This window comes from Bombus impatiens, unplaced genomic scaffold (genome assembly GCF_000188095.3).
Source record: "Bombus impatiens unplaced genomic scaffold, BIMP_2.2 scf_1055, whole genome shotgun sequence".
NCBI lineage: Eukaryota > Metazoa > Arthropoda > Insecta > Hymenoptera > Apidae > Bombus > Bombus impatiens.
Genome location: NT_177474.1, coordinates 59,264 through 72,891, shown reverse-complemented (window position 1 = coordinate 72,891; position 13,628 = coordinate 59,264). Strand labels below are relative to the sequence as shown.

Sequence of the window (13,628 nt, the reverse complement as noted above, 5' to 3'; positions counted from 1 at the left end):
CTGGAAACTTCGCTAGCGAAAGGAACGTCGGCCTGATTGGTTTCTACTGGAATGGGACTACCGTCCGTGACGTGACGTGACGTGACGTGAAAAATAGGGCACACGTATTTTCGCCATTGGCCAAACTTGTCATATATCTACAAATAGATTGTTTGGATGTATTGTTTGGGACAGTCGAGACACGTCTATGCCAGATAGAACAATAATGCCGTAGTCGATTTAAGTTCTGGGCTGCAAACCTTATTTCTGACTGTGCGGCATTCTTTCTCCTGTCGCTTCCTCTCCGATAACCGTTCACCTATTAGTATTTCTAATTACAATTTTCGGTATTCGAAACATGCAACTTTCCAGCCACGCATAATACGAATTACGGACGAGAACATAATAGCAACAGGAATAACGTAAAATAGAAATAACGAGATGTAACATACGGTGTGATCGTGAGTTTCGAAACCAGCTAGAATTTAGTCGTAGCTGAAATTTGGAATGACTTTCTTCTTTCGATATGTGGACATTCACGTACGCTTTGCACGCGCTTTTTTATGTGTGTCCCGAGGAAAAGCACGAAAAAAAAAAAAAAAAAAATACGCACCTTCGAGAGAACGAGAGAGTTTCGCAGGTACGAATAACGATCGTTGTTGCATCCTTCCTCTCTTCCACCCCGACCCGCTCTTCTAGCATCGGGACACGCAGGAAACGCTGACAGTCCTCGACAGGTTGGACCTCGATACCGAGAAGCCGACCGACGAGGAACTGGCAAGGAAGTTCGGTTTCGAGGAGGCATATTACGAGGGCACTCTCACGTGGTGGCAAAAGCTCAAGCCCCAGATGTGGTCGCTGTTCGACGAACCCTACTCCTCGCTGGCAGCCAAGGTTCGTATATTTGTATTTTGTATATTTTGTATATTTTGTATATTTTTCATGTGTATACATTTGTTTTCTCTAGACAAGATGGACAATACGATAGAACTACACCGATTGGAACAGAATTTTAGTTAGCGCTGGAATTAAACTTTAACGACTTTAATCGTATTAGATAAACATGTTGCAATGTGTAAACGTACGGTATATCGATATTTCGGATAATACGTAATTTTAATAACATCGATACATAACGTAGAGATAGTAATCAATGCGTTTTCAATGTAGCTTTAAATTTCCAAGTGAAAGCAATTAATTGATTAAATGTTACATTAAAAGCGTTCGGTGCCATCGAAAAAGGTGTTAAAGCTTGCAGTTAAGGGCTAACCGTGTTACGGTGTTCTAGTTTATACACCCGTTTCGATCTTGTTCTCGTTTCAAAGAACAAATAGGATTTAAATATTTTATTTGTTATCGAATTTCAGATTGAAACGAAGATTTGTTATTAAGCGCGAGTTTTAGTATGTAAATACACGAAGAAAAGGAAAAAGGAACTGGTTTTGTCAGGTCCTGTTATTATGTTAGGTAGCTGTCAAAAGTTTGACGGCAACTTGTTTGACAGAAACTTCGGGGTAAGAAGTTTAAACACACTTTGCTCGTGGTTAACCAAGAAACGTAGTTCGTAAAATATACACAACAACGAACTATAAATAAGGTTAAAATTTATAGCAGAAGCTAGCCATTATTTTCTATCATGTATCAAACAGTCGACTCCGTTATATTTTGTATAAAAATTGTTGCTTTATTATAATGAAACGTCTTTTTGCACAAATGTCTACGCCATATGTCATTCGTGTTAAATAAAAATCGTAATAAAATCTGTTTAAATATTCACAGGCGATTTATAAAACTAGGAATAAGAGAACTACTACGAAGAAACACGTATCTTAATTCTCGTGAAACGCTCAAGTAGCTAAACGTGGTTAATAAAGCAGTGGCACATTGTTACGTCTTCTGAAAGTTTCATCGTAAAAACAGCTTTTCATTTATTTTCCCCCTGTTGCTGTTTATGACAAAGAGCGAGAAAACGAAGAAGTGGATCAAACTGAAAACTTTCAACCGTCGTACGATGCTGTCAAAACGACAGAACTCCGCTGTAAACAGGTTTACGTTCAATGAAAAAGTTGTACACGATAATAAACTTCTATCGGGTTTCCAATACGCGATTCATGATCCAAAAGGAATAAAATTTCTGTACAGGTTGGATTCCGGCTTCGCAATTGTAAGACCAGATAGTATTCACGGAATGGAAAAGAAAGATCTCAATAAACGTTTTCCGTTTCGGCTAAAGGCATCCTTGATCTTTGTTCTTTCGTTGTTAATAAAGACAAGTAATTAAATCGAGCGGCGAAATGACAATTGGCTGTAGAAAAATTGTGAATTTGTACGTTGTGCTGAAATTCTATAACCGTAAAACTTTCAATCAAAGTTAATAATAATTCACGATCTTTCTAGTGCGCGTCATCGTCGCAGGATATTCTCAAGGATATCTCTCGCTCCGTCGGTTATCGAAATTATTTATGATAAAAAGAGGAACTAACTGAACGGCAAAGAAGCGATTAAAGTACATCCAGGAATTGGTAGTTGGAATTTACTTTTCATATTACTTTTCTCCCGGCTTTATTTTCGTTTCATCTCGTCTTACCTGTGTTCTCTGTACGATCCCTTTCAACTATTATCGTCTTTCGCCTCCAATTCTATTATCCTGTCCACGTGAAGTTGACGTGAAATTATTACAATACCTTTCTCAGTTCGTTTCTCAGGAACACGGTGATTATTTTAGATCACAATACGTAGCATTACGTCGTACAAAGAAACACAAAGGTAGCATAAAATGAATCGTGCGATAATTTATCCAGCTTGTTATTATCTCCGATAGGAATTTTATTTAACACGAGTATAGATTGTCTTTTTTTTCGTTTAATTATGATTAACCAGTCAAATTTTCAGACATTTTGTAGAGTAACTCTAATGTTCGTGTATCACCAACGCGTTAAATCGCTGCGTGACAGAATGGATCGTCTATAGCCTCCGTTAATATCGGCCACATTCAAAAAAGAGTCATCGACGTAAATTCTCGTTCGTATCGAAGGTTAGCGTAACTACTTGTTCCGTAGCGACGTTAAAAGCTGTTGCCGAAGAAAATCGATCGTAGAGGTAAGAACGTACTGATCACGCAACAGCGCGTAACTTTTAACGTCGTTACAAGGAACAAAACACGGTGGAACCACGGTAACAGGATTTTCTATAAAAGTTAGTCGTGCGTTAGTACTCCTCTAGGCGATCTCCGCGATAATCTCAGTTTCATGGTTCGACGCGATCCCTCCAGACATTTTATGGCCTATTCAGATTTTCGTCTAACATTGTCCACGTTCTGACGCTCATAATGAAAAGCAATTCTGAAACTTTAGTCATACGTTGATATCTTCTTCGCGAGCGATAGCAGGGATTCGAATCACGCCCTCGACTCTTCGTTTCTTTATCCTTTTATCGCCGATCAATTTGTTGGAAGTGTTTGCGTTTAGTTTTAGGGTTCTGTTTGGAATACCCTAGAGAAGTGGGTATTTTCAATTATATCTTTGATCGTAGTATGATATGGATGATGCGTTTGTTACGACCGTCTACGAGAAGAAATTTTGATACGATGATAAATGTCTCGAGCAATTCTCTAACACAATGCAAACTCGAACCTGACGATCAATCCACCTCTAATCAAATTATTCGAAATGCTCCACAGGTGATCAGCATAGTCTCGGTCCTGTTCATCTGCATCTCGATCTTGTCGTTCTGCCTGAAGACGCATCCGGACATGCGCGTGCCGGTGATCGTGAACCGATCGGTGAACACGGGGAACGGCAGCTCCTGGGCGGTGGATAAAACGCATACGAACGCTCACGACTTCTTTTTCTACATCGAGTGCGTGTGCAACGCCTGGTTTACTCTCGAGTTTCTAATACGGATTACCGCGAGCCCGAACCGGTGCGTGTTCATCAAGAGCTCGGTCAACGTGATCGACATGGTAGCTACCGTCAGTTTCTACATCGACCTGGGGCTACAGCGTTTCGCCTCGCATCTGGAGAACGCCGATATACTCGAGTTCTTGAGCATCATACGTATCATGAGACTGTTCAAGCTAACCCGTCATTCGTCCGGCCTGAAGATTCTCATCCAGACGTTCCGCGCATCCGCCAAAGAATTGACCTTGTTGGTCTTCTTCTTGGTCCTTGGCATCGTGATCTTCGCCAGTTTGGTCTATTACGCGGAACGTACCCAGTACAATCCGAAGAATGATTTCAAGAGCATACCATTGGGATTGTGGTGGGCTCTGGTCACGATGACCACCGTCGGTTACGGGGACATGGTGCCGAAAACCTACATAGGGATGTTCGTCGGCGCGCTGTGCGCCCTTGCCGGTGTCCTCACGATCGCCCTGCCGGTGCCCGTGATCGTCAGCAACTTTGCGATGTATTACAGTCACACGCAGGCGCGAGCCAAGCTACCGAAGAAGAGACGCCGTGTAATTCCGGTCGAACAGCCGAGAGTACGGACTCTGGGTGCGCCGTTGGGAGCGGCCGGGGTTGCAGGCACTATGGGGCCACCGGGATGCACCCAACAGCACATGCAGTCGGGTGGACCTACATCGGGATCCGGTGCTCTAGCCCCTGGCCTTGGACAGACGCCCGGGGTCGGCTGCACTGGCGGCATGGGACCTCAGAACAGACGGATGAACGCTATCAAGACCAATCATCCAAAGGATGTTTCGTTCGCCACGAAAACAGGTAAGTTCTCCATGCTTGATCGCGACACGTGTTTCTCGAGGATTAGGTTTGTCGTTTTCGCGTAAGTCCGCGTAGAAACGTATTTTACTCCGTTTCCACTGTCCACTATATTTCGTTGTCAAGATAAAATGTACGGATTTCTTATCGTATTATTAGGAGTACTGGTTAGTTACTAATACAAATCTATGGAAACGACATAAAAGGCGACAAGTGCTTGCCAGCGTAGAGTAAGATATCCTATCTTCGTAAAAACAGAATCCCCGCGACAATCCAATACGACGAATGCAACAACGCTATTGTACTAGTCGACTATTGACGGATTTCAAAGGCACTATCGTAACGTTTTCCATCGCCCACTCGCGTTTTTATGGGAGGAAAATGACATCGTAGGTTCGAGCGACGAGTAGCATTCCGATATAGATGCAAGTTTACCTACTCTTCGTTGATCAACAATTTTTCTATCCTTTCTTTTGCATATATACCGTTTCGCGTTTAGAACGAAGAATACTACGGAACACAGAGCGTAGAAAGATACTACGATAGTGGTTTCTTGTCAGTGGTTTGACAAAATATATAGGTACAGACAAAGTCGTTAAAAGTTTTAACAGTTCCTTTCCACAGACACGTTTATTTGTATACGTACATATATTTAGCTTATCTGCACGCAATCCTATACGTATCTACGTACATGAAAACAACGTTCTCCTTCGTACGGCCCGCAAAACCTCCAGTAAAAGCCACCGACACACCTCCTCCAAACTACCTACAATCTTTCCCAAGCACCTGAAACGAGTCTTAAACCGCATCACAGGTGCACTCGCAGCGTTCGCCAAACCTACATTTCTTACTCCGTTGAGCCGAGTATTTCTAGGAAGAAGCCGCGTGTATGTCCAGCAATTATCATGCACAAAGGCTGCTGCTGGGTTCGTCGGCGCGCTGTGCGCCCTTGCCGGTGTCCTCACGATCGCCCTGCCGGTGCCCGTGATCGTCAGCAACTTTGCGATGTATTACAGTCACACGCAGGCGCGAGCCAAGCTACCGAAGAAGAGACGCCGTGTAATTCCGGTCGAACAGCCGAGAGTACGGACTCTGGGTGCGCCGTTGGGAGCGGCCGGGGTTGCAGGCACTATGGGGCCACCGGGATGCACCCAACAGCACATGCAGTCGGGTGGACCTACATCGGGATCCGGTGCTCTAGCCCCTGGCCTTGGACAGACGCCCGGGGTCGGCTGCACTGGCGGCATGGGACCTCAGAACAGACGGATGAACGCTATCAAGACCAATCATCCAAAGGATGTTTCGTTCGCCACGAAAACAGGTAAGTTCTCCATGCTTGATCGCGACACGTGTTTCTCGAGGATTAGGTTTGTCGTTTTCGCGTAAGTCCGCGTAGAAACGTATTTTACTCCGTTTCCACTGTCCACTATATTTCGTTGTCAAGATAAAATGTACGGATTTCTTATCGTATTATTAGGAGTACTGGTTAGTTACTAATACAAATCTATGGAAACGACATAAAAGGCGACAAGTGCTTGCCAGCGTAGAGTAAGATATCCTATCTTCGTAAAAACAGAATCCCCGCGACAATCCAATACGACGAATGCAACAACGCTATTGTACTAGTCGACTATTGACGGATTTCAAAGGCACTATCGTAACGTTTTCCATCGCCCACTCGCGTTTTTATGGGAGGAAAATGACATCGTAGGTTCGAGCGACGAGTAGCATTCCGATATAGATGCAAGTTTACCTACTCTTCGTTGATCAACAATTTTTCTATCCTTTCTTTTGCATATATACCGTTTCGCGTTTAGAACGAAGAATACTACGGAACACAGAGCGTAGAAAGATACTACGATAGTGGTTTCTTGTCAGTGGTTTGACAAAATATATAGGTACAGACAAAGTCGTTAAAAGTTTTAACAGTTCCTTTCCACAGACACGTTTATTTGTATACGTACATATATTTAGCTTATCTGCACGCAATCCTATACGTATCTACGTACATGAAAACAACGTTCTCCTTCGTACGGCCCGCAAAACCTCCAGTAAAAGCCACCGACACACCTCCTCCAAACTACCTACAATCTTTCCCAAGCACCTGAAACGAGTCTTAAACCGCATCACAGGTGCACTCGCAGCGTTCGCCAAACCTACATTTCTTACTCCGTTGAGCCGAGTATTTCTAGGAAGAAGCCGCGTGTATGTCCAGCAATTATCATGCACAAAGGCTGCTGCTGGTGTACAAAGGGAACGCGAAAAGAAGGAAAGAAAGAACAAAGGTAGAAAAAGGGGGAAAAAGCGAGGGTTTAAACAGTGGTCTTGGCCAAGACGCAAGACAATTTTAGCTGTAATTGTCGCCCGAGCGGGAAGGTCTGTAGTGTCTTTGTTTTCCTGTTCTTCTTGTACGGTGGGTTCCAGAGGAGGACCGGAGGAACTCTAACCTGCGGACCAACGGGACCAAGACAGCCGGAGGTTTGGGTTAAAGCTGAAACCAACGCCACTCTCCACCACTGCCGAGGCGCACTCAACCGGGGCGTCGGGACGACCTACCGAGCCGAACGGGAAAAACGGTGAGGGAGAGAAAGAGAGCCGGGGACGGAGGGGAAAGATTGCCGGAGGAACGAGCTCAAGACGGGTATCAAGATTGCATGGTCTATAAGGGAATATTAGATCGCTGCGGGTGAAACGTCGGATTTTTACCGCAACCACTTGCGACGCCTTTCACTGCGACCATGCGTGGATTATTACAGCTGTCCTGGCTTCTTTTCGTTTTTGTTCGTTCCAGCACACGTATACGTATGTGTGTACGAGCATACGTGTGTAGCAGGGGTTGGGAGAAATTTTGGCTGTGAAATTCTGGCTTGTTGGTGGCTTACAGGCGATCATTGGGATCTTAATGGATGATAAATCTCTCGAAATTCGGTGAACGAGGGTTGCGCTCGAAAGGTTAGCAGGAGAATGTAAAACTGGAAGTGTCCTGTTCTTCTTTATTCGAGTTTTATTAGAGCTTGAGGTCTGGTGAATTTTTTGCTGATGTTTATGATAGGAGAAGTATTTGACGTAATTTATCTTTATAACTTTTCAACTTTATAAATTTATAGACATATTCGTGTAAAACAAGTATATTTATCACGTTATATTTATAGTATGTAATTTATAATTTATTACGATATATTTAAATACATATTTTATTTATATATTTTTATACTACTTTACCTTTAATTATATATATATATAATATATATATATAACTTAAAACGTGTACAGCACGAGAGAATGTGTTTGACTAATGCGTTGGAAAGAGGAATTTTTGAAATTTCCAGAGATATTTTCTTGAGGTACGAACAGTCGTCGTGTAGAAGAGAATATTTCTGGCAAATATACCAAGCTGCTTGTTTTCTTCTTCTTCGGAAGCTTTGTAAATTCGTACGAAGCTCGAAACGACTAGATAAGTAAATAATCTCTGTGTTTTTATAAACGTAGACACGCATTATATAATACACGATGGAAGAGAAGAAAACGAGAACTTTGTCGATATAATTCAACCGAATTAGAAGATGGTAAATTTCATTTCGCCCTATTTTATTTCTACTAAGTGAAATTTATGAAACGTTAACGATCTGTTTAGTATGCATAATAGGTATCGTGGTTAAAACACAAACTCGTGGATGTTACATGAAATTATACAAACATTATACGTTTCAATTTTGTTACAAATATTTCACGAACTATATCGCATTAACGTAGCACGGATACCACTAACAAACGAGCCACCCTGAAGAGTAAACTGACTAACTATACTATCTGAAAATAACTTAATTGTACCCCGAGAATATATAATTATTGCTTGACTTTTCAAACGAAAATAGACCGCGACAAAATTGACTAATTTGGCTTCTATGCATCTCCGATAAGGAACGTATCAGTCGAATTAACGTTTTACCTACAGCATGTGCAATCTTACGTTTCAATTACGAATCGTTTCTAATTACGTTTGACGCAAAAACAAGCAGCGTACGGTTTTCGAATCGTAAGATCGAAATGCTCGTGAAATTGCCAAGAACGAAGTACTTGCGTGGAAAGTGATAATGAAGGGCGTTCCAAAGCCTTAAAGCCGAACGCGAAAAACAGTGAGCAGCTTGGCCACAGGAAGTGGAGTCACGTTTTAAATCAAAAGCTGCTGGAGGCAGCAATTAATTGGAGCTTTTAATTAAATCACGTCCGCACCAACCTGCTAACCTTTCAGAAAGCAACAAAAACGAGGAAAAGAAGCGAGGGAGGCGAGAAAAGAAGAGGAGAAAAACTTCACGACCAAATAAGAAGACAGCGGAGCGCCTTAATAAACGAGGCTGGAGCGCGTGCGCGCACCAAACATCCGACATTTTACCCGCACCGATCTAACGTTATTCAGGGACTTCTCGCGATACATCAATTCAGCTAATGTATCTTTTTCACTTTCTTCGATCGTTTGCTCGAGCGACCGATCTCTCCTCTCCTCTCCAATTTCTCCTGTCCGTTCTTTATTCTCGCCACAACGTCTTCACCTCCCTCCATTCTAGTAAACACGGATCATTCGCTCGTATCATTCGGAAAACACCGAGAACGCGCCTGGATCAGCAAAGATCGCGCGTTGATTCTGCTAAATGTTTGAATGAGATTGAGATGAAAGAAAGATAGAAAGGAGAGCGGGGAGAAGCAAGGAAAAGGAAGCGGAGAAAGCGAATGAGGTAAAAATAAAAGAAAGGAGGGTAGAAGGTGTACACGGGATGAATGCGCAGGGCAGTGTTGGGTGAACCAATGTTCGTTACTAGAATGAAAAGGAAAAGAAAACCCGCTACTTGTATATTATTCGCTTTGTTCCAAGTTATCGAAGCTATCCAAGCGTTTTCGGTCATTTCGCAAAGAAGTTTTGTATTCGTCTTTACGCGCTATAAATATTCTTTTCGACGGAGCAACGTTATTTCTTTTATTCGAAGATTTAGAACGACGAATGCAAAAGACGTTGACTAAATTTATTTTATATGTTATCCGAAATAATTGAAGCCCAACACTGGCGCAAGAACTCGTTTGAAACGACGAGGAATATTCGTCGATTGTCAAGTGGAAGCCGAGTGAAAGCCTCGTGTTGGTCAAAGTCGAATAATTTATAAACCGGAGAGCACAGCTTCGCTGCCAAAAATTCCTGAAAGTATCTGGTAAATGCTGTAGGAGCCGCGTAATGAGACTGGCGGCGTCTCGAGGAGTTTAAATATTTGCGTACGGAACGTTCGTAGGAATTTTTGTCAGGATTCGACGTCGTACCAAGAAGATCCCTCCTCCCCTTAAACGGATTCGACTTTCCATCTATGAACCGTCGTCGAAAGCGAATAAAAGGCCGCTCTTAATTTCTCGAGATTGCCGCTTTAAATATCGATGAGTGAACAATTTGCGTTTCTCATTTCCACCTTTCATCTGGAAACTTTCCTTTCCAAACGATATAAGGAACGAAACGAGATAGCGAACAAAACCTCAATGTGGAAAATCCTTGGAGAAATTTCGGTGTTCTTCTGCCTTTCGCTGCACGAAAAGCACAACATATTTATTTCCCGCCATCCTAATAACATCTTCGTTAACAATCATCGATCGATAATTAATCGAAAGAAAATACTCATCTTACAATACTTATTGTTAGTAGCTGGTAAAATCCGAGCGTCAAAGTGGATATTAGTTGATGCCCTAATTGAGAGGACCAAATGTACACACGTGTCGCATAAAACGTTGATTGTTAACAAATTTTGATATACCATAATTTTACCCCTAGTAAAGTGTAACGTAGCGAGTAAAATATTTAATGGGCTGCCATTTGCCTCGATTGCCATCTGATCCTCTCAATTGGTTTGAAGATTAATCGGATAATCGCGAATATTTGCTTGTAACTCTTGTAATAATTTAACAAGGCTGCGTTAACTAGCGATGCATAATTTTCCAAACTAAAAACGTTCGAGCGCTGAGAAAGCTAATAAAAGTCTGGTGGTACTCGCTTGACGCTAAGTGTATAGCACCGATCGGAAACGAAGCAAGTAAAGGTCGAGCGTCGATTAAAGTCAATTGCAATAAAATTCGCTACGCTTGTTCGCGGTCGCTAAATATTAAGCGACGCTGTACTCGGCGGATGAGTGGCGAACCGAACAGGTTGAACGAATAAAATTTATTTCCTATCGAGACTTCGATGGCCAAGCTTTTTTGTATATACGCTTCGTGCATATAGTGCGTGCCGTTAATGTTGAAGTAAGTTGGTTAATAACGAGAAAACGACGATGCAACGAAAAGTTGAACATTTCTCCGGATTTTCCTTAAAACGTAAGATTAACAAGAAACGATTATAAAACTACTACGGTATTAATATAGCGTATGTAATAATATAAAAATATCTTTTCGGAGATGAAATGCTGATAAAATTCGAGCAACTCGAGGACGAGGGATCTTTGATGTACACGCGCGTATACACGCAAACAAGCCTCGAAACTGAACACTCATATACGTCCAAGTACGTGTAAATATTCGGATCAATCGCGATCCAAATACGAAAACCACACAGGCTGTTCTATACTCCTTTGTTTCTATTTTCGGCTGTTTTCTGCGTAAACGATTCTTCGTTTCTTCTCTGTTCTTTGACGATACGTATATACTTGCTCGCTACGACAGATAAAATTTAAATTCAGATTTTTACAAAATATGGGATCAATGCCAGTTCGAAGTATCTTTTCTTCTAGTTATATATATTTCGGATATATTCTTACGCGTTTACTTTGGATCGAATAGAGAGAAAGCAGCCTTCGTCGTTTAACGCTTAAGAAGCTGTAAAGTTGCGAATCGTCGTATCGACACGATATTATTATCTTTAGGAGCAGTGTTCTTTCTGAAACCAGTGATGTCGTTTCCGCGTTACGTACGACAAACCTTCCCTCGAACTTCGTGTCTACTTCTGACACGTTTAAAAAAAAAAAAAAAAGTTGACTATTTTATAAAAGAAAAAGAGAAAAAATTGTGAGCAAAGAAGTTGGACGAGTCGTATGCACTTTAAATTAATCGAAGGAAACTAAAACTCTAAAGAATCGTCGAGATAAAATAAATTATATTCTTTACAATGTTTTCATAACGTAACGTTCTAATCGTAAAACTGTTACTTTAAGGTTTTGGAATATTTACAGTACTTCGAATGAATATTTGAACGTTGATAAATAAAATGGAACTGAACAATGTAACATGCTCAAAAATTGACTTAAGTACGATATACAATGTAACGGTATACTAATTTCTATAAGAACATTCGAAATTAACTTCTCTCTTGGACACGGAATATCGTTGATTTCTCAAAATTATCGGTCTACAGCGTAGACTTTATTTCGTCGTTAATACAGAGAAATTTGTACAATCGACTCAGTGCCGTCCATCAAGCTACTGTATTCACGTATATACGTTACGTATGTCTTTTATATAAAAAAAAAAAAATCGTCGTAACAGGTAAAAAGATAAAAAGCTAAGAAATGTAAAAAGAAATTCTGATGTTTCACGATAACGTTGTCATTCTTGATGGACGTTTAGCTCTCATAATTTTAGGATTAATAAAAGGCTTTGGATGAAAACGTTGCTCAAATGATAATAATTCGATACCGTTTTTTAATTACTTTCGATAATTCTACATGTGTTTTATGATATTTTCACGTCTTTCTTTCATTTACTGTGATATCGTATACCACTATCGAATACAAAAATAATATATATATAAAATTCCTACCTTTAACGCGCCTATCGACTCAACTTTTAACGTAACGATTCTCCGTTCTGTACTTTGACCAAATAATATGAATTTTTATAATAATTTCATTTTCGACAAACACACGATCCTAGATACGAAAAACCAGAAAAGAAAGAAACGTTAACAAACATTACGCACCAAGCTAACAAGAAAACAAGAAGAAAGTATACACGAAATCCAATGGAAATACGTCAACATGTAAAGAAGCGACTTAGGGATACGATAATCTGGTCGCGATGTTGTTAAAAATAATTTTCTAAGCAATATATGTATACATGTGACAATAATTTACTCGTAAAAACGATTATTAAATCAACGGTTTTCTAAAAACGTAATCGATAGAAACGAAATAAGAACGTTAAATGAACGTAAAGTTAATTAGAATAATTCGTAAAGAACAATTGTCGAACTCTCAAGGGAGAACGAAAGGGTATGCCGGTTGCACCGATGAATAAAACTAAGCCATCCGACGTGTATTAACGCGAGACGATATCACTGGCGACAGAGGTTCCCTGGAAGAACGACGAAAACATCGTGTTACAGCGTTCGAGGCGCGTTCGAGGAACGATAAAATCGAATTGCAGTCGAGACTCGACAATTTCGACGCACTTATCGCACAAGTACACCCCCCATACATGCATAGATACACGCTCGTCCACCTGTGACACATAGCTGTACACGTACAAAACGCAAATATTCACCGACAGTTCGTAAATACTTAACCATGCTGAAAAAATTACAGCGAGACAATACAAACCGTATTGTATGATACACGTAATACAGGGTGATTCTAAACGAAAATGAAGGGACGAATCGAAAGGCAAAGGGGATGAAAATAGACGACGAATGTCCGCTTCTTGTCTACATATGGATCAATGTCGACGAACAGAAAGGAGAACTAAGATCTTGGCCCCTTAGCTGTTATCGGTTTCCAATCGAAATTAATAAACGTATAATGCGATTGTCAGGCAATACGATTATATATTTTTAGAATTATATTTTCTGCTTTCTCGAACAAATACAGTTTCTTCGATTTTGCCGAATTTTTCCTTTCTAACGTTTTCTATTCCTACGTCGATATTGGTTTGTAGACACTGCAAGAGATGGGCATTTCTCATCCATTTTTG

The 13,628-nt window shown here is 40.9% G+C and overlaps 1 protein-coding gene across 4 annotated transcripts in view; it reads left to right on the top strand.

Moving 5' to 3' along the window:
* LOC100741874 (potassium voltage-gated channel protein Shaw) overlaps positions 1 to 7,273 on the top strand; it is a 34,371-nt gene extending 27,098 nt beyond the window's left edge. The window contains exons 3-6 of one of the 4 annotated variants that reach the window (XM_033323449.1): positions 679 to 873; positions 3,659 to 4,305; positions 5,624 to 6,018; positions 7,122 to 7,273. In XM_033323449.1, the coding sequence (XP_033179340.1) occupies positions 679 to 873; positions 3,659 to 4,305; positions 5,624 to 6,018; positions 7,122 to 7,186 (1,302 nt within the window). In that variant the 3' untranslated portion in view covers positions 7,187 to 7,273. Of the gene's footprint in view, positions 1 to 678; positions 874 to 3,658; positions 4,306 to 5,623; positions 6,019 to 7,111 lie in introns of all 4 variants that reach the window. The other 3 variants (XM_033323451.1, XM_033323450.1, XM_033323452.1) reach the window with 3 other exon arrangements.
* Positions 7,274 to 13,628: the final 6,355 nt, after the last annotated feature.